At 36.8% G+C, this 24431-nt stretch overlaps 1 protein-coding gene across 2 annotated transcripts in view; it reads left to right on the forward strand.

Moving 5' to 3' along the window:
* Nucleotides 1–24431, forward strand: part of NCAM2 (neural cell adhesion molecule 2) — a 413570-nt gene that overhangs the window by 355782 nt on the left and 33357 nt on the right. For both annotated transcript variants that reach the window (XM_070406989.1, XM_070406990.1), the window contains exons 13-15: nt 2341–2460; nt 6579–6700; nt 18320–18500. In XM_070406989.1, coding sequence (XP_070263090.1) covers nt 2341–2460; nt 6579–6700; nt 18320–18500 — 423 coding nt within the window. The remainder of the gene's footprint in view (nt 1–2340; nt 2461–6578; nt 6701–18319; nt 18501–24431) is intronic.

Here is a 24431-nt window from a genome sequence, read left to right on the forward strand (position 1 = left end):
TTTATGAATAATTTTATTTACAATTAAAATTGTTTGCTTTACATTCGATTGCTCTTCTTGCCTAATTGTATCAAGACACACAATTGACTATAAGCATTACTAACTCCATAATCTTAAAATAATGGTAGCAGCTGCATCTTTACATCATAGAAATACAGAGGCACATCATATACCAAAGTTGTCTGCAGCAGTTAAAGCATCCAGAGCAATCTCTCATACAGCATACTCTCTATATAGATTATATTTGTAAATGTTAACATTTATAAGTACATATCACTAAGACTAGTTTTTGCAGGTAAACATACAGTATTTTATCCTTTAATGTAAAGTCAAAGATGAGTAATGCATTAACTCTTCATTACCTCACCATCTGCAGATAATGTCCCCGTTTGTGTAGTACTAGTTGAATTCAAACCTTGTTTTCCCCATTTATCCTTCCAGCTTCTAATCAGTTGGATTTCCTGCCAATTAGTGCTTTTCCAGTTTTCCTCCCTTAACTCTGATACTGTGTGTTTTCATCTGAGGCTTTCATAAGGCAATGCACTCTCAAAAGCAAGTTCATTTGTTTTTACACTAAGGCACAAAAACTGAGAAATATAAATGTAAATTTTGTCAATTGGTAATTCATGATTTCTGCAGATTTTAGAACATACTAATGTGTACTAGGTTAAATAAACCATGATTAATATTTGGACTATGTATTTTTATTAGTACTATTTATCTGGTATACATAATAAAATACAGCATGTACATATCTTATATATATATATTTCATATATATTAAATTCTGACTTTTAGACAAAGAAACATCTATGAAATATATCTACTAACTTTATTTTCTATACTTGAATAAGTAAGTCAATGAATAATAAATAATTATAAGGCAAAAGCTAAACACATGTCAGGATAATGAATACTGGGGAAAAGAATGGAACAAAAGAAACTATCAAAACAAATTCAGGCCCTAGCCAGTATGGCTCAGTGGATAGATCATTGGCCTGCAGACCAAAGGGTCTCAAGTTCAAATCCAATCAAGGGCGCATACCATGGTTGCAAGCTCCTACCAGGCTTGGGCTCTGGTCAGGGTGCAGCAGAAGCCAACCAATCAATGTGTTTTTCTCATCTGATATTACTCTCTGTCTTTCCCTCTTCCACTTTCTCTAAAAATCAATGGAACAATTTCAGGTAAGGATTCAAAAAACAAAAAAAAACAAAAACACAAATTCAGTATGTTTGTCCCTATAGAATAGAATGAAAAATATTATTTAGTGAATGTATATGGAAATGTAATTAATTATTGAAAATATGTTCATAATTTATTGGAATTTTACTGGATGTATACAATATTCATTCATGGTTCATGTAAAAAATAATCCTACAAATATGACCCTGGTAACCTATAGTTTAATATATTATTTTATGATTTATATGTCTTCTTTATGAATTGATCATTTGACTTGGAGTGATTAGGTAAATCAGGAATGACTTTCTTTTTTTGTTTATCAAGGTACAGCCATTTCCACTGGTTAATTTTTCCTCTGTTAGCAAAAGCATTAAGGATAGAGGCAACTATAGAGTTTTCTTAACTTCCTAGAGGAATTTGTAAAGATGTAATATTTTAAAATCTGCAATCATACACCAAATTCTCTAGTAAATTAAAGGGGTTGACATGACCCAGTAGAGGTTTCTAATAACCTTCAGATCCTTGCACTTTGTCAGATTATTTCTTCCTCTTTGGGTCATGTTGAATCCAGGTCCAGTACAGTGTAGAGAGGAAATTCAGAGAGAAAATACAAAAGATGATAACCTACAAACTAGCATTAAAAATAATTTGATTTGAGGTTATTGAATAAATGGTTTCCTTTTGCTGTTGAGTCCACTTGTGACACTTCCTGAGCATGATTGAAACACCTTATAGGTGGGGCCAGAGTTCTGTCTATTGAATTCCACTTTGCCATTACATTCTATAGAAAATCAATGTAGAGTAGACAACATATTTGGGATGCATACACTAAAATGGTTTCTTTAAAGCATTCTATTTGTTGAATATTAAAAAGGTGGAAGAAGAGATTTTACTTTCTGCTTTTTTCGTATAAGCATCGCAAAAGAAACTACGAATTTCCTTATTTGAAAGTTACTGCATTGAGTTAGAAAGCTAAAATTGAGGTGAAGAAGAGGACTGTTCACAAATCATTTTCCCCTAAGACCTACTTCTATCTTTTTCGGGTATTCCATGGAAAGATTTACAGTGAAATTTTTTATTCAGCTTTGCAATCAGTTGATTTGTTTACTTATGAAAATGCATTAATCATAGGCATATCTATTATTTTCTTCTTCTAGCAATGGTTGTTTTGAGCAACCTGGAACCAAATACAACTTATGAAATCAGGGTTGCAGCTGTGAATGGAAAAGGGCAAGGAGACTACAGTAAAATAGAAATCTTCCAAACATTACCAGTTCGTAAGTACTCCCCTCTGTTTTGATCACTGTTGCCGGGATTTTAAAGTCCTTTCAACACTTGGGAAAAGTGAATGATGTCTCTGTTGAAACAGCTGGAGGATATGGTGGCATCTCAGATTTATAAAATTAACTTTGCTCTGGAGCAGGGCAAAGAGAAAAAGATGCACTGCAATATATACAGTACAATTCTCTCAGGAATTGTCCCGATCAGAAGTTGCCCTACTTCTTTAGAGTCTGATTAAGGAAATTGTAGTGCTCAGACTATACTCTGTTAGGGAGGAGAAAAGTGTGTGTAACATGCCCATATTCTATTCTTTTGATGAAGCATGACTATGACCTTTATCCCATAAATTACATAGGCCCTAAGTGTGAGAAAGATGCGCCATTAAATTAATCCATTATAATGGTTTAATGGACTGCAGAGAATAACTTGTAACTTTGCTCTCATTACTAAACTCATCTTTGACTTTAGATTAAAATACTGTATGCTTACCTGCAAAAACTAATCTTAGTGATATGTACTTATAAGTCAACTAAGTTTATATGAAGTTAAAAGAAATTTAAAATGGCTTATATTTCCTTTCTGTTGAATAAGTTGTTTAAAAATCGAGTGTGACTAAATAAATGTTGTTATAAAATTTATGCATAAGCCTGTCTACTATATATGCATATCAAGACAGTCAAGTTCACCACATACATTATATCATCCCAATATGTGACCAATTATTTTCTGTTTGTCTAAAAATTGGTTAGATGTGTTCCCTTTTCTCCATTCCCAATGCCAGTGTTGTTTTTAGTTTCTCATTTTTTTCACCAGCAGGTCTGCAAATACATCTTGCTTCCTATTACTATCTCCAGATGAAAATGAGTCTAGAGTAACTGAACAAAAATGTAAAGATACCTGTCTCTGTTCTACTTGTAATCTTCAACAACACTGCCCTTTACCTTCCCACTTTCCACACACACCAACCTTTGCCTGCCTGCCATCCTTACACCCCTCCCTCAACTGCCATCGTGCTTTATGCATTAGCAGTTTGAACTAAAGATTGCATCCTGTCTTGACTTCTCTCCTTTTGATAATGTCCAGGGTCACTGCACATCCGCATTCAATGAAAGCTTGATCATTTATAGCTTACTAAGATCTTGGTTAACCATTCCAACATTTATTTTCCTCTTCATTTAGAGACACTTACTTTTATTCATTCATAGAACTCCTATATAAGTGTTCCACCATAACACATCTCTCTACTACTCTTTCCTTTGTCCCCCTTTCCTTTTTAAATGACAACATTTCTAATCTCTTTGTGTACTTTTGTTAACTTTCAAATCTCTGCCCTAGACAGTGAGCATGTTGAGGGTAAGGGCATTGTTGTTGTTTTTAAATAACAAATATGTATTTAAATGGTTTCTCAACATTTTTTGAAGTTTAAATGAGACAATATGTTCAAAGTACTTAATATGTCATAATTACTGTTATTTTTATTATTATTTATACTAGTGGCCTGGTGCACAAAATTTGTGCACGGGGGAGGGGGTGTTCCTCAGCCTGGCCTGCCCCCTCTCCAATCTGGGACCCCTTGAAGGATGTCCTACTGCCGGTTTACAGGGATCGGGCCTAAACCGGCAGTCGGACATCCCTCTCGCAATCTGAGACTGCTGGCTCCTAACCACTCACCTGCCTGCCTTTCTGCCTGCCTGATTGCCCCTAACAATTCTGCCTGCCGGCCTGCTCGCCCCCTACTGCCCCCTGCCGCCAGCCTGCTTGGCCCCAAATACCCACCCCCCCCCCCCGCCAGCCTGCTCCCCCCCAACTGCCCCCCTGCTGGCCTGCTCACTCCAAACTGCGCCCCCCCCCCCCCGCTGTCCTGATCACCTCCAACTGACCCCCATTGATGACCTGCTTGCCCCCAACTGGCCCCCCTGCTGGTCTGCTTACCCACAACGGCCCCACCCACCACCAGCCTGATCACCCACAACTGCCCTCGCCTCTTGGCCTCTAACGGCCTCTACCTCGGCCCCGCCACCATGGCTTTGTCTAGAAAAACTTCCAGAAGGTCTCCTGGAAGGTCTCCCTGTCTAATTAGCATATTATCCTTTTATTAATATAGATAGAGGCCTGGTGCACAGGTTGGGGCTGGCTGGTTTGCCCTGAAGGGTGTCCAGGATCAGGGTGGAGGTTCCCTTGGGGCATGGGGAGGCCTGGGCGAGGGGCCTGTGGTGATTTGCAGGCTGGCCACGCCCCCATGGGGTGAGGGTCCCCACTGGGGGGCCGGCCAGCCTGGGTGAGGGGCTGATGGCTATTTGAAGGCTGGCCAAGCCCCCCATTGGGGACCCTCACCCCATTAGAAAGGGAGAGGAAGAGAGAGAGAAAAAAAATCAATGATGAGAGAGAATCGTTGATTGGCTACCTTCTGCATGTCCCACTGGGGATTAAGCCTGCAGCCTGGGCATGTGCCCTGATTTGCAATTGAATCATGTCCTCCTGGTTCACATTTCAATATTGAACCACTGAGCTACATTGACTGGGCAGAAACTATTAGTTTAATTTCTCTCTAATGCAGTTTATACTTGTTTTGAACATAGTTTTTTTTTTTTCAAAGGAAGTAGCAATTGTAATGTAGTCATAAACTTGTCATACATTTTTAAATTATATATTTTAAAATATTTGTTACCATAATGTAATTTCTGCTTTATAATTATCTCAAAATGCTATTATTAAAAGTAATAGTATTATAAATATATTAAATAAACTAGTACTATACAACCTTTAAATTATAAAATTCAATTAAAAATGATACAAAACCACCTGAGTATACCATGATTTTATACTACTTAGATTTTCCCATAATCTCTTATACAAGTCTTTTTAAAAATCATTGCACTCATTTTTACAAAAGTTTTATTCATTTATTTAAAAAACCATTGTGTTGTTGTAGATCATGTCATATCATGATATCTGCATGCTAATTTAATTAGCTTTCATCAACAATAACTCTACAGTTCCTCAGTTTACTTTGTTTCTACATGGTTGTACTATAGGAGGCTATTTTCTTACTTATTTGTGTGCCAATACACCCAATGGTCATATTACTTTAATGAACTGCTTTCTCACAGATAAACTGCACACCTGCTTCAGGTTATATACACCATGTTAGATATAAAGAAGTTGCTGGGGGAAAAAACACCTGTTTCCCAAGTTGGAGACATACAATCCTCTACTCCATTCTGCTTAGTTTGTCTGTCTGGGCATTCCTTGCAGTAAAGCAGATAGGACAGGTTTGGGGAATCTGGCAACCTGAAGCATACCCTCTACTAATTGTTTAGTATTTACATATTCATGTTCACACTCACATCCATAAGGAATGGGAAGAAACCGAGGCAGAAGAAACAAGTGCACACTCAGCAGATAATCCCGATTCCAAGTTGCCAAGCAGCTGTGTCATTCTTCACATAAAAAACTCTTACACGTCTATGGGTTCCTGTTCATATTCAAAATACTGCAAGCATGTGCATTATATAGCATCCCCATATGAAGAATGATATTATAAGTATATTCATAACTCTAGATTAGAAAAAACATATTGAAATACAGGTCTTTAGAGTGGATAATACAAAATTTCTCTATTTACAATTGTATCTAACTATAAAAAATAATTAACTGAAAGCAGTTAATTAATTGTTAAGGCATTACCTCTCCAGGTAGGGATATATACTATATAGTTTGATGCCTTCATATGTTTATATTAATAACTATAAAATATTTACAAACAATTTGCATGAATAAAATAAATGGAATTATACATTGTTCATAAGAGAAATCATGTTTCCACACTTGTGCAGTACTATCCTCAGAGCATTTTGACATAAATGTACACAATATATTTGGTCCTGAGCTTTCACAATTTGGGCACAGTACCTCTAGATTTATGAATGTTGCTGTTTCTTGGATAGGGAGAAAGAGGATCAGAAGTTATATCACAACTAAGGGCAAGTCGCAAATGTTAAGTCCAGGAATATCATATATTTTGATTATATGACATTGTTATTTTTATTAAAATGCAATTTCCTAGGTATCTGAGGTGTGCGCAAATATCAAGAATGTTGTCTTGCATATTTAGGTGAGCCAAGTCCTCCATCCATACATGGGCAGCCAAGCAGTGGGAAGAGCTTTAAACTCAGTATCACCAAACAGGATGACGGAGGGGCCCCTATTTTGGAATACATTGTGAAGTACAGAAGTGTAAGTACCCCACTTATTGTCATATTGTACAAAGTGTTTTCAAACTGCATTAAATTTGTACTGAGTTCACAGTGGTATCAGGAGTGAATGTATATTCAATAACAGTGATAAAATGGTACTCATAGGAATTTCAATGACAATTGTTTATTGCTTAAATTCATCATTATCGGTTACAAAACATTTGCTTTTGTTGTTGTTGTTGTTGTTAAACTCTAAGCATAGGCCATCAAAATAACCCCATGACTTTCATCTTGTGATTTTTACATATTTCTGAATTGAGACACCATTTTCCCTGTTTTTTTTTTTTTCTAACAAGTGGCAGAATATTTTCACCCTCCATTCTGGCTGATATAACTTTAGGCTAAGCCCTCTTCTCAAATCATTATTGTAGACAAGATTATTAGTAAATAGTTCCTTAAATAAATCACGTCAATCAGAATTTAACGAAGAATAACCACACTGAACTTGAGGGAGTAAATAGATTTTTAAATTTAATTAGCACAAGCTACTATGAGACTTTGGACAGCTAACAGCTACTTTGGGACTTTTTATATGTGTAAGGGGTGAAGCTGTCCACTGATTGCCACATGATGAAGTGGTCTGGTGGGCTTTGCCTCTTTGCCTTTAGACGAACATTATTCCAAAGGTCACTGAAAGTGATTTCTCCTAACAATCTTGCCATAAGTACTGGTGTGTTTGTGTCTACTGTGGAATATATTAAAAATGAAACATTGAAATTAAATTTTGTAAGATGTATTTACTGTTGTTTATGATTATCCTCATAATACAGTGCCAACTTCATATATATGTTGACTGAACCTTTTTAGGGTATTATATTTTAGTAAATGGTATTTAAAAAATGTCTCTTAATAGTATGTAGATGAATTTTAGATATGTTCCCATAAATTCACAATTGTCTAAATGATAATATTATTGCTTCTACATTCAAACATTCAAGTTTGGAGGGGTAATGAAAAAAGGAGTATGATTTTGAATAGCATCTTCAGTACTTAATTTTAGACATCACTTTGGTCTTTGAAATTTAAGATGAATACCCTTTTCCAGGACCTTCTTTGTCTCTGGTTTCATGCTGGAAGTAAGGAACAGCAGTGTATGTCTTTTGGATCCTTTGGGCACTCTGCTATGGGGGCTACACGAGTCTCCCCCAAAACCACTCTGAAAGGCTCACTGGTCTCTCTGTGAATCTGATAGTGGCGTGCTACTCATGCCAAGATTTTTACCCATTCTTATTTGCCCATCTGGAAACTTTTTGGAGAGAGTGAATCTTTCTCTAAGGAACACTGGTCCGAACCAAATTTATGAACTGACCTAGGGAAGCAGATCTTCCCTTCCATGCCTATATTGCACCCGGAAGAATTTATGGTTCAAATACAGCAGGATGGTAAGATTTGTAAGGGAACCTAGTAAAACCCATGGGGAACACTGAAATGCAATGACTAGTAAAAATATGTTTAACATATGCACTTTATTCATAACTTCTACCTGAAGCTAAAATTTATGCTTGACTTCTCCTTTCTAACGAGTTAGTATTAGAAATAACACATATGTTATATTGAGCTCAACCAAAGTCATTGACTTTAATTGATGGTAGTAAGTACATACCATTTCTCATTTTATCTTTTCTTCATAGCCTTTAATAGGGGCTTTTATCGATAAAGTCTGCATGTATATTTTAGGAATGCTGTGACATGTTTTAGCGATGTTTCTATTTCTAGTTTCCCAAAAGGAAAGCTCAGAAACTAATAAGAATGTGACTCCCCATAGTGTGCATCTTTCTCTAAATATTTGATAAACTTCAAGAGATCACATTATAGATTTACCTCAAAAAGCCATTGATATCTTATTTTCAGAACGCGATCAATAATTTTTATACAGATTTTATTCCTAAAATTAACATATACTGTTCATCTGTTAGGAAAGATATTTGTATTTTAGGGCTTTAGGTAACAGAAAACATGTCTAGCAGGGTTTAAACTCAGAAGATTTTTTTTCCTTCATATTAAACAAATTTATGTGCTAGACAATCCAGGCAGGGCTAGGAAAACATCTTAGCAATATAATCAGGCATCTACATAATTTCCCCTGATGTTCTCTCATTCTTAGCATGTTGGCTCTTGTCTCATCTAGATTACCTTGTGTCCCCAAAACTCACATTCAGCATGTGAGGTGAATGGAGAGAACAAAAGGGACAATAGCTTATTTAAGCTGAATTTGTCTTTTCTTTCAGCAATACAGTACAGGTTTTATAAAAACCGTATCCCACAGAATTAAATTATGTCTCATTGAATAGAATTATGTCACCTGATCACAACGTAAATGAAAGGTAGTTATACTGGGGAGTTGGGTCCTATAAATAATGGAGCCTGCCACATTGTTAATGTCATTTTCTTTATTATCCTAATGACTGTCTTTGTCTGCTTGGGCTGCCATAACAAAATGCCACAGGCTGGGTGGCTTAATCAACAGAAATCCATGTTTTCACAATTCTGGAGGATGACATTCCAAGGTCAGAGTGTCTGCAGGTTTGGTTTCTCGTAATGAAAATGATTGGCTGCATTTTTCAAATGTAGGCATAATTTAATGATAATCAGTTACTATGTTAATCCTCCCAGAGCTCCAAGGATTTTAACAGGAAACACAATACTTTCTTTTGCCTCAATTTTTAAATAAATTATTGTTGAAATGTTTTTAAAATTAATATATTTTAAAATTACAAGTTGCATACCCTATTGTATTAGTTTCAGATATTAGTTGCATATATATATATATATATATATATATATATGCAAACTCGAAATGGGTTATAGATTTAAATGTAACACCTGAAACCATAAAACTCTTAGAATAAACATAGGCAATAAACTCTTTGACATTACTCTAAGAAATATTTTTTTTAATATGACTTCTCAGGCTAGGGCAGTGGTCGGCAAACCGCGGCTCGCGAGTCACATGGGGCTTTTTGGCCCCTTGAGTGTGGCTCTTCCACAAAATACCACGTGCGGGTGTGCACGTACAGTGTGATTGAAACTTCGTGGCCCATGCGCAGAAGTCGATTTTCAGCCTGGGCAAGTCTATTTTGAAGAAGTGGCGTTAGAAGAAGTGGGGGGTGTCGGTCAGTCGGGTGACGGGAGACGTGGTGCAGGCGGGTCGTGGGATAGGCAGCACGGGGGAGGAACATTGTTTTGAGGTACGTTCGCTGAGGTCGACCCCTTCCAACTCTCCCATCCACACTTGTCTTGTATACTTGTTTCAGACAGACGAGTGTGGATAGGAGAGTTGGAAGGGGTCGACCTCAGCAAACGTACCTCAATCAGATTGAGGATGTTTTTAGCAAAGGCCAGCTTAGGAGTACCCTAATTAAGTTAATAACAATGTACCTACTTATATAGTTTAAGTTTAGAAAATTTGGCTCTCAAAAGAAATTTCAATCGTTGTACTGTTGATATTTGGCTCTGTTGACTAATGAGTTTGCCGGCCACTGGGCTAGGGGAATAAAAGAAAAAGTAAACAAATGGAACTATATCAAACTACGGAATTTTTTCACAGCAAAGGAAACCATCAACAAAATAAAAGGACAACTTCCTGAATAGAAGATAGTCACCAATGATACATCCACTAAGTGGTTAATATTCAAAATATACAGGGAAGTCACAGGTTGACACGCACACACACACAAAATTAAAAATGGACAGAGGACCTGAATAGACATTTCTCCAAAGAGGACATACAGAAGGCCAACATATATACTAAAAGATTCTCAATATGTCTTATCGTCAGAGAAATGCAAATTAAAACCACCGTGAGATATTACCTCACACCTTTCAGAATGGCTATCATCAATGAATCAACAGAGAAGTGTTGGTGAGGATGTGGAGAAAAGGGAACCCTCATGCACTGTTGGTGGGAATGCAGATTGATTCAGCCACTGTGGGAAACAGAGTGAAGTTTCCTCAAAAAGTTAAAAATGGAACTTCCCCATGACTCAGTGATTCCACTGCTGGGCATTTATCTGAAGAAATACAAAACACTAATTCAAAAGGATATATGCATCCCCACGTTCATTGCAGCAAGATTGACAGCAGCCAAGATGTGGGAGCAGCCCAAGTGCTCATCAATAGACAATTGGATAGAAGCCATGGAACATATATCCAGTGGAATACTAGTCAGCCATAAAAATAATGACACTTACCATTTGTGACAGCAAAGATAGATCCAGTGGTTATTATGGTAAGGGAACACTGATTTAATAGTAGATGTTCCCACTTTTCTGGCAAGATTTGTGAAAGTAATTTCTCACCCATTTTGTACTGCTAGAAAGTCATTTCTCACTCTGAGGGACTTAAAAATACTTTTATGATTGAACATAAAGTTATATTTTTTTTCAAATTTTCACAGGCAAACTGAACCTTACAGAATTTGGGTGATTTGGTGCGGATGGGGAATAGGTATCAGAATGTAAGACATTACACTCTAAACACAGTTTTAAAGTAGTAGGGGCTGAATTGAAATCTGCCTATGGAGGTTATTTCAGTGTGTTGGAGTAGAAGGCATACCATTAAATGATACAGAAATGATAAAGTGAATGGAATGACTGCATTTGTAGGAACAGGAACTAGGCAGTTGAGGTGAGGCAGGAGAGCAGTTGAGGGGAAAATATAATTTCCACCTATCACAGTTATTTTTCTAACCCACTCCCTTCTCCATCTCCTTCATCCTGCAAACATCATGCTCTGCAGGACCAACAGGAAATTCCATAATTCAATATTATGTTATATTAATGATTTTGGGAAAATTAATTTTTCCACATTTTCTTTTTCAATGTATTACTTCTTTACATTGAAAAATTACATGTTCAAGAAGATTTGTTGGTTAAGCATTTATAGTGGCTTTAGCCTTGATACTTGCAATTGTTAAAAAAAATAACTATTATTTCCAAATGATTCTTAACCATCTGATCTCTTTATATGACTCAAAGACACTTTTTCTATTAGTTTATCAAACTGCATGAATTCCACAGTGGTGTAAAGTACACCTGAATAATTCAAAAAGGTTTTTAGCCATCTGTAATATATTTTTTAATTGAATATGAACCAAACGAAGAAAGAAAATAGATAAGAAAACACCTTTACGGCCCTGCCTGAGTGGCTCGGTGGTTGAATGTTGACCTGTGAACCAGGAGGTCACGGTTCAATTCCCAGTCAAGGTTCATGCCTGGGTTGCGGGCTTGATCCCCATGTGGGGTGAGCAGGTGGCAGCCAATCAATGATTCTCTCTCATCATTGATGTTTCTATCTCTCTTTCTCTCTCCCTTCATCTCTGAAATCAATAAAAAAAATTTAATAAAAAACCACTTTTATGATTCTTATTTTATTGTTTTTTACCATACCTGTGCACAACACTTTATGTTTTATAATTTAAGAATAACATTGAAACAATATATTCCTTAATATGAGTGTTGATTTCTAGAAGACACTGAATTAAACTATCTAAACCTGTATTTTACTGGGAAAGGACAAGATTAATAATATCCTAATATAGAGAATGTATAACTGCCTATAGATTATGAATGTGGAAACACATCCTGTTATCCTGTCGTAGACAGAGCACACAACTTTGTTCAGTACCCATTAAGAAGACAGAATTTATTAGAACAGAATTGGAGTAATATAAAAGCAGAATTAGATGTTTCTCTAGAACCTTTGTGAAAATTAATGTCTCTAACAATAAGTTGGTAAGATTAAACCATATATGTGGAGAATAAAGACAAACTTATTACTATCATAATGTATATGGGAAAATAAGGTATTTTATGTGCAGAAATTTTACATCCACTTTGTATTATAGTGTCAGCATAACTCTGTAATTTAGTAAATAGTTTTCAACATGCTTCTATAAGTTTTTCATTGTTTTCTCTCTAATTTGATGATAGGTATGGGATCATAGCTATTGCTTAGTGTTGACACATTACATAAGTTTCCTGAGCTAAGAAAGGCTGAAAGAAAATTGGAAACTTAAAATCAATTGTGAGGAATGTACTTTAGGGACTATCAACACAGCTGTAGTGTATGTATGATTCTACATCTTAATTGACCTTCTTAAGCTATTGGGAGTCAGAGTGTTTGTACTCAATGACCATGAGAAAAGAAAAGTAACTTTTAAAAGAGTATTAAAATAATGGATAAGGATGTGAGGGCGATCTGGCTGTGACATCTGTCACCCCATTGATCTCCAGGGTTGATTAGGCTGATCTGGCTGGCTAGGCGAGTGTCCCCCTCCTCCCTCACCGATCCAAAAAAAACCCAAAAACAACACACACAAAAACGGATAGGTAAACTTGAGTTTTTGTTGCTGAAAGAAGTTATTTTTTAGCAATGTTTAGATGTGTACATTGAAATTTACTTAAAGCCATCTGATTAAGTTTCAAAATATTTCAAACACTTAATAGCTAGGGTCATGAAAGAATCCTAAGCATTTTGGTAGTTTATCTTTGCTGCAAGTGAAGAAGGTGAGTTTTGTTTATCCTATCAAATAAATTATTTGCTCTTTGAACAAATAATTGATTAATGAATCAATGAATAAATAAATTAGTCTATGTTGAACAATTAGAAATAGTATTAACCATATTAATAAATATGAGAAATGGTGAAGCCAAGGGGGAAAACTTGCACTGTGTAAACTGGTATGGGCTGTGAGAACACAGAAGATTATGAATAGGAAAAATTCAGTTTTTTTCTCTAATGAAGTATGTGGGTGGTAGAGACTAGCAAATGATTTAAGGTCCACTTTATATTTTTTTACATGGAATCAAGGCAATTTGAATCAGTTATGACTATAAGAAAAAGAGTATTGAATTTGAAACTACTAAAAACCTACAAATCTTTCATCTTTCCAAATCACAGTGGAGTGTGTGTGTCTGTGTGTGTGTGTGTGTGTGTGTGTTGTGTGTGTTACTGCATCATTTTTCTTGTATTCAGAATAGTACACAGAACTTTTGAGAATTTGGGGGCCTTCTGTAAGGTCACACCTGTAGTGAATATCTGAGCCATGCTACCAGGAAATCCAGGAACTAGGAACTCTCTTACATGGAAACAAAATTCTTAAATCATAACACAGGAGAGTCCCATGAACTTTAACATTCATCTAGTAGTGTGAGCTCACCTCCTCTGTTCTTCTCTCTTTTAATAATGATTCCTTTGTCATTTAAAATGATGTTGACCATTTATCCCATAAGGCTTTGGGGGGAAAAGTTAGTGGAATAAAAGCAATTAAGAAACCCTCTATAAATAAGAATACCAAGACCCTTTCCACCTGTCCTCTGCTCTCTTCCTATCCCAATGATAATGAATTTTTTCCTATATGCTGACATTTTGTTTTCAGAAAAGAATTATTGAGTGCCCTTGATTGTCATATGGCCCCACTATCTATTTTCTGACAAAGTGGATTGCTTAAGATAAGCTATATCAAAGCCAGGTGACCATTTTTCTTTCAGTAGCTGCCCTTCAACATTTAATTGGCTTATTAATAATAGCCCTATTCAGCAAATCATCTCATTAAGATACCTAGGGGAACATTTTGCAACTAGATTGTCTTAAATTGCTCCCTAGGCATTTAAATTCTGTAAATTAGGCACTCTACAAATGGCATAATTGAGATTTTGATGCCTAGGGGAGTATTTGGTAACACCCACTTTAATTTTTTTCCCTATTCCCTAGGAATAGCAATTAGGGGATTAAAAAGCCTCCTTGTCTAATGTTGAATGGGAAATAAAATTGTTTTAAATTGGGGAAAATATTAGAACTTTCTCTGGTTCCTTATATCAGTTCAAACTATCTAAAATGATGAGGGGCTTTTACTGTATCATGCTGGGAGCTTCAACAATTAAGAGTTAAATGATGGGTAATTCAGAAGAGATTGTCTATGTGTCATGTGCTTATCAGGAAGTTTCACCTCAAATGATCAGTTCTCGCCCGGCATGGCTCAGTGGTTGAGCATTAACCTATGGACCAGAAGGTCACAGTTCCATTACTGGTCAGGTCACATGCCTGGGTTGTGGGCTTGATCCTTAGTGTGAGAAGTGCAGGAGGCAGCCAATAAATGAATCTCTCTCATCATTGATGTTTCTATCTCTCGCTTCCTGATTTTATATATATATATATATATATATATATATATATATATATATATATATAATCAGTTCTCAGAAACATTATTTATGGAAGATTACCTAAAGGAGAGGTGGCCTATCCATCCCTCTTTAGAATAAATCCTATCCTGGGTTGACACAGATCTCAGCTGTGGGTTATATTTTTTCACTCTTTCACCCACATCTCCACTCAGATTCAAAGCAAAATTCAACTCTGAACTTCCACAGAAATATTTCTCTCACCCAGAACTTCACAGTTACATAGAGTTTATTGAATTACGGGGGAGTGGGAAAGTCTGAGGTGGCAGCTCTCCACCTCTTTTCTGTAGCCCTAGTCCTTATCTAACCCTTTATTCTTCTTGCTCCTCATCCCCTCTTCCTGTATCTATGTATATACAATATATAACATATCAAATAATTGCATGCTATATGTATTTTTGTGTTTATATATATGCTATATACTCCTATGTCTATATAATATATTATTTCATCTATTATCTAAAATTACTTTTTGGAATATTTTTTAACATTTACTTTAAAAAGGTGATACAGTCTCAGTTTTTACATCTCCCAGTGGTTGTGCATCCTTCTGAGGTTTTCTAGCATTGTGCTTATTCTTGGATCTAACCCTCTAGAAATGAATCACATCTTCTTTTCATTAATTAGCTTAGGACGAATGAAAAGAAGAACAGCGCTGGACATGGAGTTTATTCTGCTAAGCATATAAGCCAGTCAGAGAAAGACAAATACCATATGATCTCAATTATATGTGGAATCTAATGAGAAAAATAAACTGACGAACAAAATAGAACTAGAGGCAGAGATATGGAGGTCAGAGGGAAGGGGTGTGGGAGGGTCTGGATAAAAGAAGGTGAAAAGATTAGACAAAAGACATGAATAGCCCATGGGCACAGACAACAGTGTGGTGAAGGCCAGGGGAGGAAGGGAAGGGGCTGGGTGAAGGTGGGAAAGGGCGGGGGGAATGGAGGAAATCTGTAATAGTGTCAACAGTCTATATATATAAAAGCCTAAGCGACCAGCCAACTGGCTGACCAGCCGACCAGCCAACCGATAGCTATGACATGCAATGACCACCAGGGGGGAGACGCTCAACGCACAGGCATGGAAACATGGAACAGACTGATGAATCTCAGAGGGAAGGGTGGAGGAGGGTGGGCAGGAAGAGATTAACCAAAGATCATGCATACTAGAGGCCTGCTGCACAGATTTGTGCACCAGAGAGGTCCCTCGGCCTGGCCTACAGGGATCAGGCTGAAACCAGCTCTTCGACATCCCCCAAGGGGTCCCGGATTGTGAGAGGGTGCAGGCCAGGCCCAGGGAATCCACTGGTGCACAAATCCGTGTGCCAGGCCTCTAGTAAAAGAAGATAATAGTGCTGGAGTTTATTTCTAATAAGGGCGCCATCTCTTCCTTCTATGGAGACATTCCTGGCTCTTGCACTCTATCGGCCTTTTTTTTACATGCTTCTGAAGTACCCTCTGTTTTTTCAAAGAACTTATTTTTTCTGTTCTGGTTTGTAAACTCCAAGATGAGGGCGTTGCACATGTCTTATTCACTATTGTGTTCAGAGGTCTAGAACATACTCTCTAGGAGCTGAAAGAATAATTGATGAAGAAAGGGGATATTGGGCAAATGGTGGCTGTTTGGTATAGCTGTCCTAAGCATTTCAAATGCACAACTAGGTTCCTTCCTTAACTTTACTTATCATTTAGTGACTTAGGCAAGTTAACATTTCTGGCCCAAATTGTTTCAGTTTTCTAATAGATTTTTCAGGAAGAGCCCATGGACACAGACAACAGTGTGCTGAAGGCTAGGGGAGCAGGCTTCATAACACCTTATAACACTAAATATTGGACAGTGTCCAGCCTAACAAATTCATATGTTTGTCAGTTCAGAAAGCAAGGGAAATGCTTCCTGTTAAGATGATAACTTTAAGTACTTATCCGAAGCCCATGGCTTCATTAGGAGTGTTAAAATCTTCAGGTTTAGAAAAAATAACAAAAACAAGTCCAAACACTTTCCTTTGTAATAAAAGTGCATATAACACAAAATAATTAGTTAGGAAAAAAATAATAGTACAGTATCAAAACTACAATGTATGCTCATCTTCTTTTGAAAGACACTTTATGTTGATAGTACCACCAATTTACTGCAATCATGAATCATACCTCCAGAATTTTATTTTAAACAATACATTTTCTGTTTTAAATATAAATGCAAAAACATCGTTATTCCTTATAGTCCAAAAACATTGTAAAATATTAGCTCAACTTAAAGTAATGCTTAGCTGAGCTCTAAGGTTAAAAAGATTGAACTATCTATCTATCTCTATGACCAGGCTACAATTTATCTATAATTAGCCCTCTGGGAAATTGAGACTTGCAATTGCAGAGAAAAATTATTAGATACATGACTCCACAGAGAATACTATTTCATTTCCATATAGTTATTATGGAAATAGTTTTTCCTTAAAAATGGCTGTCATTTATTAAGTAATTAGGAAACCTAAGGTCTTGGAATACACAATTTAATTGCTTTTTCTCATTGCTCCCTCACGCAAGCCCACAGGGCAGCTGCCGTCATCGTTTCTGTAATAGAGAAAGGGAAACAGGGCAGAGAGGTTGAGGAAGTTGCCTGTCTCTAAATGGTTAACAGCATGGCTGAATGTTCACACTATTTAAGATAGTTTCATTCATAAAAAATATGTTGATTTATTTTTCTATGTTAATTGCAGTCACAGTATTTTTTAATAAAATGTAATTCAAATATTATATGATTTAAAACATTTATATTAGAAAAGAGATAGGATTTAAGTGTAGAATTCAAGAATGGGAAAACATTTTTTAAATTTTTATGCTAATAACCTCTTTAAAATAATAATTTTCTTACATGTTGTTTCATTATCAATCTAAAATATTATAGTAATAAAAATGCTTGTGGTAATTTAAATCTATAAAAATACTCAAACTTAATTTCCAAGACATTTTATCACCACCACCACCACCCCCCCCCACACACACACACACAAAATAAACAATACTCTCTGGCAATTACTTTAATGGACATATTAGGCTCTTTTTATGTATTATATTTCATTTTTCCCATTCACATGATTATTAATAATCAACAAAGTGGACAAATAGCAAACTGATAGATGTGATATTTTTTTTAAATCTTAGTGGAAGTAAATTATCATCCACTAATTATGAAATCATCACTATTTGGCTGATATATAAACTTAACATTTTTATAGAAAAGTCTTACTATAGAAATGTTAAGTTCGTTGATGATAGCAACTTCATTTATCCCCGTGGATGAGAAAATTTCTTTTCTTGATATTAATAAAACCACCATTTCCATCTCAAGATAATTTTCTTAAATTCTCAATTTTAGTGTGTGGGTATTTACAAAATCGATTTTTATTGCCTTTACAGAAAGATAAAGAAGACCAGTGGCTAGAGAAAAAAGTGCAGGGAAATAAAGACCATATTATTTTGGAGCATCTACAGTGGACAATGGGGTATGAGGTTCAAATTACAGCGGCCAACAGATTGGGATATTCTGAACCGACAGTCTATGAGTTCAGCATGCCACCAAAGCCCAACATTATTAAAGGTAAGCAAAACTATATGCTTTCTTAGGCTGAAAATAAACATGATATCATCTTTATAATTCCTCTGGATTGTTTCTTATCCTTGAAAAGATAACTTTTATAAAAAGAAGTACCAATTGTAAGTCCCAATAATGATTAGTGTGACATGTCTTACTCAAGAGTCCTCAATCACTCTTGCTATGGTGAGTTGGTTAATTTATAAATGTATTTCGGTAACTTTAATGGTTAAAGTGGTGGAGGAAGAATGAGCAGAGGGCAAGGATGGGAGGTCAAAGGGACTGTTGAATATAACATGAAACATTTCTGTTGAGATCAGAAACTTTGCAAAGGAGACAACTTCTCTGCCAAACACGTGGAGTCTAGTCCTCCACCTCTGGGAAGATGTGGCCAAAAATAATGACCACCTCTTCCATGCCTGGCCAAGCAGGTTGATTTTGGAAACAAAAACTCAATTACACAGTGAAGCAGATACACCCACAGACATAGTCCCAGAAAGAAATGTGGCTAGTGTTTCACAGTGACGCACAACATGGCAGGACACTGTGCACAGCACACGGCTGGGTCCTACCTCTCTTAGGTAGCATTGCTTATGTCACCCCATGCCAGTACTATTATCAAAATCCATGGCAGGGATATGAAAATATTTCTCAGATACATGAGCGATAAAGATTTTTTTAAAATCTTGATTTGTAGACATGTTTAACTGTTAGTGAGTTGTCATATTGGATGTATTTTAACATCTATTGCACCTTTAAATATCATATTTAATATTTACTGGTAATTTTCATACATATGTATAAATATATGTATTCTTTATATATACATAGAGAGAGAGCTGAGAGCAGCATATTCATAGGCATGGCTTAATTAAGTCATATTATAATTGAGTATCAGCATTGTTACATAACACTTTTAGACTGGAAAAAATAAAATTTGTCAGTTCAGTTATGCTACTTAACCCTCTTATAATTTATAATTTCAAATTGATACTAATCTCATTATTATGATTTTGTGATGTGCATCAGCTTTGTAAAGTTGAGAGCAGCTTTATATAATTAATCTGTCTATTAAAAAGTAATTACTATTAGTTATATGGTTTAAAAATAATTGATATTATGACTTTCTATTGTTTATATTAATTAGTAAGTGCTTCCTATTATAACTTGAAATTAGGATGCTGGGAGCACCAGAAATTGTATGGTTATCTCATATTGTAATGGCATTTTAAAAGTACTTCTGCATGTATTATCTCATTTTAATCTGAGTTTAACAATGAAGAGTTACCCTTATTTTACCGGAATAATTTTGAGAAGTTAAAGGATCTGTTCAAATCAGAGCTACTTTAAGTCATATGACAAATCTAATGCCCTTTTAAATGGTTCACCTAAATAAAAAGAATGGTTGAATGTACTATCAAGGTCATTGCCCCTGTGAGTTTGAAACATCAATAATGGCCTCTAAAATTATAATTTGTTTTGTTGCTAGTAATTGTCCACTATGCAGATATCAAGAATCTGATATAATGTGATTCTCTATGTGAGTCAGCAAAGGGAGATTGAAAGAATGTACTCCATCCTCCTAAATCTTTAATGTAGCTCATATGTTTAAAGGAAATAATTATTTTTATCAGGGTAAAAATTAATGTTTTATGATGAAGTCAACATTTTAATAACATTCTATAGATAAAACACAAACTGTAAAATTATCAATTTCAGGCAGGTTACTTTATGTTATATGCTCAGAGACGCAACTATTTTTATAAAAATAATAGTTAATGAAAATTAACATTAAGGTATAGACAAAAAGGTAGTTAATAAATAAAGTGTATGTAAAGGCACAAAAGTAGGTAAGATATTCTATGATACATTTACTATCAAAGCACTTTATGTGTGTTTGTTTCCATTTCAAAGAATCTTGTGGGCAGTACCAACAAAGAAAATGGACAGAATACTGGTTTATAGTTTCAGTTTTGCTCTTGTCACTTAACTTCCTTGATATGCATTTTCTCATATCTAAGCTAGTTTCTTCTGGCTCTGCAATGTTAAGATTCATTGATTCTTTCACTCATTCCAATTATTTAATGGGGTCTTGCTTTGTAACAAGTACTGAGATGAGTATAGAAGAATAATCTGTGAATACAGAACTGGCCCCTGCCTGCAAAGACTTTACCATCTAGTAGGGAAGATAGATATTAAACAAAATTTAGACTAACCATCAAGTAAGTACAGCTAAGAGCTGTGCTGATGCAGTGCGATGCCTTGAGGGGGTTTGACTAGGGCATCTAACGTATGCAGGTAGGGTGGGGGTTAGGGAAAGGTTCCCTTAAAATGACTGACCCAAAAAATCTTGTAGAGAATAAAGCTTCCAGGGAAAGTGTTTTATATGGAAGAAATCTCCAAGAGAAGGAAGAAATTGATCTGCTTTAGGAACTAGAAAAAGCATGGCAGGAGGAGAACCTGGAGGTGTGTGAATAAAGATAAGGATAGAGAAGAACCTGCAACCCAGGGAATCCAAGGTTTTCTATAACGATATAAATTATTTTATTTTAAATCAACTCCAAAAACCAGTAAGAAATTACTTGAAACAGGAAAGTTATATGAATAGATAGGCATTATAAACAGATTAATCTTGCTCATATGGGTAGAAGCAATATGGGTGAACAGCATTACTTGAAAAATGAAAGTATTAGGAGTAGAAAAATAAAACAATGAATAAATCCCAGACCCATTGTAGATGTAGACTAACCCTGCTTGTGTAACAAATCAGATTCAGTAGGTACTGCTGATTTTTAGTGTCTTGCTTGGGCAATTGGGCCATTCTTGGCATCATTTCTGAGGACAAAGAATTGGGGATTTGGAGAATGAAGATTAACATAAAATTAGCTTGGTATTCCTTAAGTTTTCACTGCCAAGTAGTAGTTAGCTAAGTGTGTATGGAGATGAAGAGATCCATGCTTTGGAAACGTATACTACAATGCTGTCAATTTCACCAGGGGAATGGAATTTGAAGCCTGGGTGAGGTTAAAACCAAACACAGTAATGCCCATGAAAAGGAATTTATGTCTGCGATACTTATAGATGTCTCCCCTGGCATCTAGAAAGGTGACTGGCACAGCATATATGTTCAAGGAGTGCCTCTTGAGATTCCGAAGGATAGAGGGTTAAGAACTGCATCCTAAGAAACCATAATATTATACAGGAAGAGGAAAGGACAGGACCACCCCTCCCATGAGACTAAGATAGAATTTCTGCAATGACACAAGAGTAGCATCCTGGAAGTTAACTTAGAGTCATATTTCAAGAAGAAAAGATATAAATCACATTTGCCAATTCAAATTCTGCTGAGAGGTCAATTAAAGTTAATAAAATATGAATTGTCCTTATCACATCCCTCTTTGCTGAAGTCGTTGGGAAGTAAAGGAGGAATAATCTCAGGATTGTGTGTGAGGTTAGAACATGGAGATGCCATGTTTATTTAGTGCTTTCAAGAAGCTTTGCTATGAAAGTGAGCAGAGAAAATAACAACAGTCGTGTTATAAGAATTTTTATGATGAAAAACAAACTAGAGCATGTCTCACAGCTGAGAAACAGACAATGCCGTCCAGAAGTCGGCACACAGATGTACAGACAAAGATATCTGAGAAGGTAGGAGCTAGAATTCATCCCCACTCAATTACGCAACTGACACAAAGCCAGAGCAGCTTAATGGAAATTGGGGGGGAAATAAAATATTTATTTTTTTTCTACAAAAATGTCTCAAAATAATGTCTAATTTACTATGACTGAATCCACTGACTGCTAAGGGCTCATGGAGAGCCTCACCAAAGACAAGTCCTTACAGTGCAAGAATTGTTTGATTTTGCTCTAGAAGATTTCTTGGAGCAACTTTAAAGTTTGTGATGCATTATGGTGAATTTGGAAGTCTTTACACCCAAAATATTCTAGAGAGTTAAATTATGTATTGGCAAAATAAGGAAAAATTATATTTATATACTTTCATATAATTACTCTTGTACTACGGTATATATGATTTCTTATATTATTTTAAGTAAAATGCTAAACATATACCCATATATACAATAAGTTATCTATAATAAACTAGCAGGTCTTGGGTGTTTTTATTTAATTTTACACAATATGGAGTTCAGCAGTTAACTTTTTTTTTCTGTTTGTTTTGTTCACTTCTATTGTTTTGTTTTTATTATATAGCATGCATTGTAGACTGTCCAAATGAAGATGGGAGGTGGATTGGAGGGATGAGTGGAAAAGGTGAAGGGATTAAGAAGTACAAATTGGTTGTTACAGAATAGTCATAAGATGTAAAGTACAGCATAGGGACTATAGTCAGTAATATTCTTAGACCAATGTATGGTGTCATATGGGTGCAAGATTTGTTAGGATGGTCACTTAGTAAGTAATATAATGTCTGATTACTGGGATATATACCTAAAATAATATAATAGTGTATATAAACTGTAATTGAAATATAAAAGTTATTTAAAATTTTAAAAAACTCTACTTATATGCATTCAGATATATTTAACTTTTTATAAGCAATAGACTAAATCTAGAGTAGATTTATTTCTTGGTCTGAAGGACTATTTTTTGAAAATATGTTAGTCTTACCTTCATATATTCTATTGATAATAATGATATATCTACACTAATAAAAGAGAAACATGGTAATTAGCGTACGACCGCTACCCTTCCCATTGGCTAATCAGCATATCCTATGCAAATTAACTGTCAGCCAAGATGGCGGCTGGCAGCCATGCACTGAAGCGAAAAGGGAGGTTTGCTTGCTCCAGTGATGGCAGACTCCAACGTTCCCTGCCTGACTTGCCGGCCTCTGAGCTGCAACTCTAAGAAACATTGTAACAAATATAGAAGCTAAACAAAACCCCAGAAACCAAATTTCAGTCAGCCCGGCTTCAGCCAGCTGGACCGCAACATTGTATCAAATACAGAAGGTAAAGGCCAGAAACCTGCTTTCAGCAGCGAGGCCTCAGAGCTAAAGCTGGCTCTGAGAATAGAAAAAAATAGAAAAAAAGGAGCAATTGGGAGCTTCAGTCACCCGCCAGCCTGAAAATGGCCCTCAGCCCCTCAGCCAGACTGGCCAGGCACCTCAGTGGGGACCCCGACCCTGATCCAGGACACCCTTCAGGGCAAACAAGCCAGCCCCCACCCCTGCACCAGTCCTCTATTCTATATAGTAAAAGGGTAATATGCCTCCTGGCACCGGGATCAGCGGAGCAGCGAGGCCTCCTGGCACCGGGATCAGTGTGACAGGGGCAGCGCCCAAACCCCCTGATCACCCTGCTGCTCTGTGTGTGACAGGGGGCAGGGCCACAACCTCCCTCTCCGCACTGCTCTGTTCATGACAGGGGAAGGCGCCCCAACGCCCTGATCAGCCCTGCTCTGTGCCTGATAGGGGGGAGCTCCCCAACCCCCTGATCGGCCCTGCTCTCTGTGTGACAGGGTAGGGAGCCCCAACCCTCCTCCCCCATGGGCCCTGCTCTGTGTGTGACGGGGTAGAGCCATAACCTCTCCATTGGCCCTGCCCTGAGTGTGACAGTGGTGGCGCCCAACCCCCTGATCAGGCCTGCTCTGTGGGTGATAGAGGGTGGCGCCCCAACCCCCCTCCACAGGCTTTGCTCTGTGTGTAACGAGGTAGAGCCATAACCTCCCCATTGGCCCTGCCCTGAGTGTGACAGAGTGCAGCGCCCCAACCCCTGATCCGCCCTGCTCTGTGTGTGACAGGGGGCAGTGCCCCAACTCCCCTATCGGCCCTACTCTGTGAGTGACAGGGGGGAGCTCCTCAACCCCCTGATCGACTCTGCCCTGTATATGACAGGGGGGAGCTCCACAACCCCCTGATGGGCCCTGCTCTGTGCATGACAGGGAGGAGCTCCCCAACCCCCTGATCAACCCTGT

This window comes from Myotis yumanensis, unplaced genomic scaffold (genome assembly GCF_028538775.1).
Source record: "Myotis yumanensis isolate MYYU_CA2020_CCGP unplaced genomic scaffold, mMyoYum1.0.hap1 SCAF_2, whole genome shotgun sequence".
NCBI classification, from domain to species: domain Eukaryota; kingdom Metazoa; phylum Chordata; class Mammalia; order Chiroptera; family Vespertilionidae; genus Myotis; species Myotis yumanensis.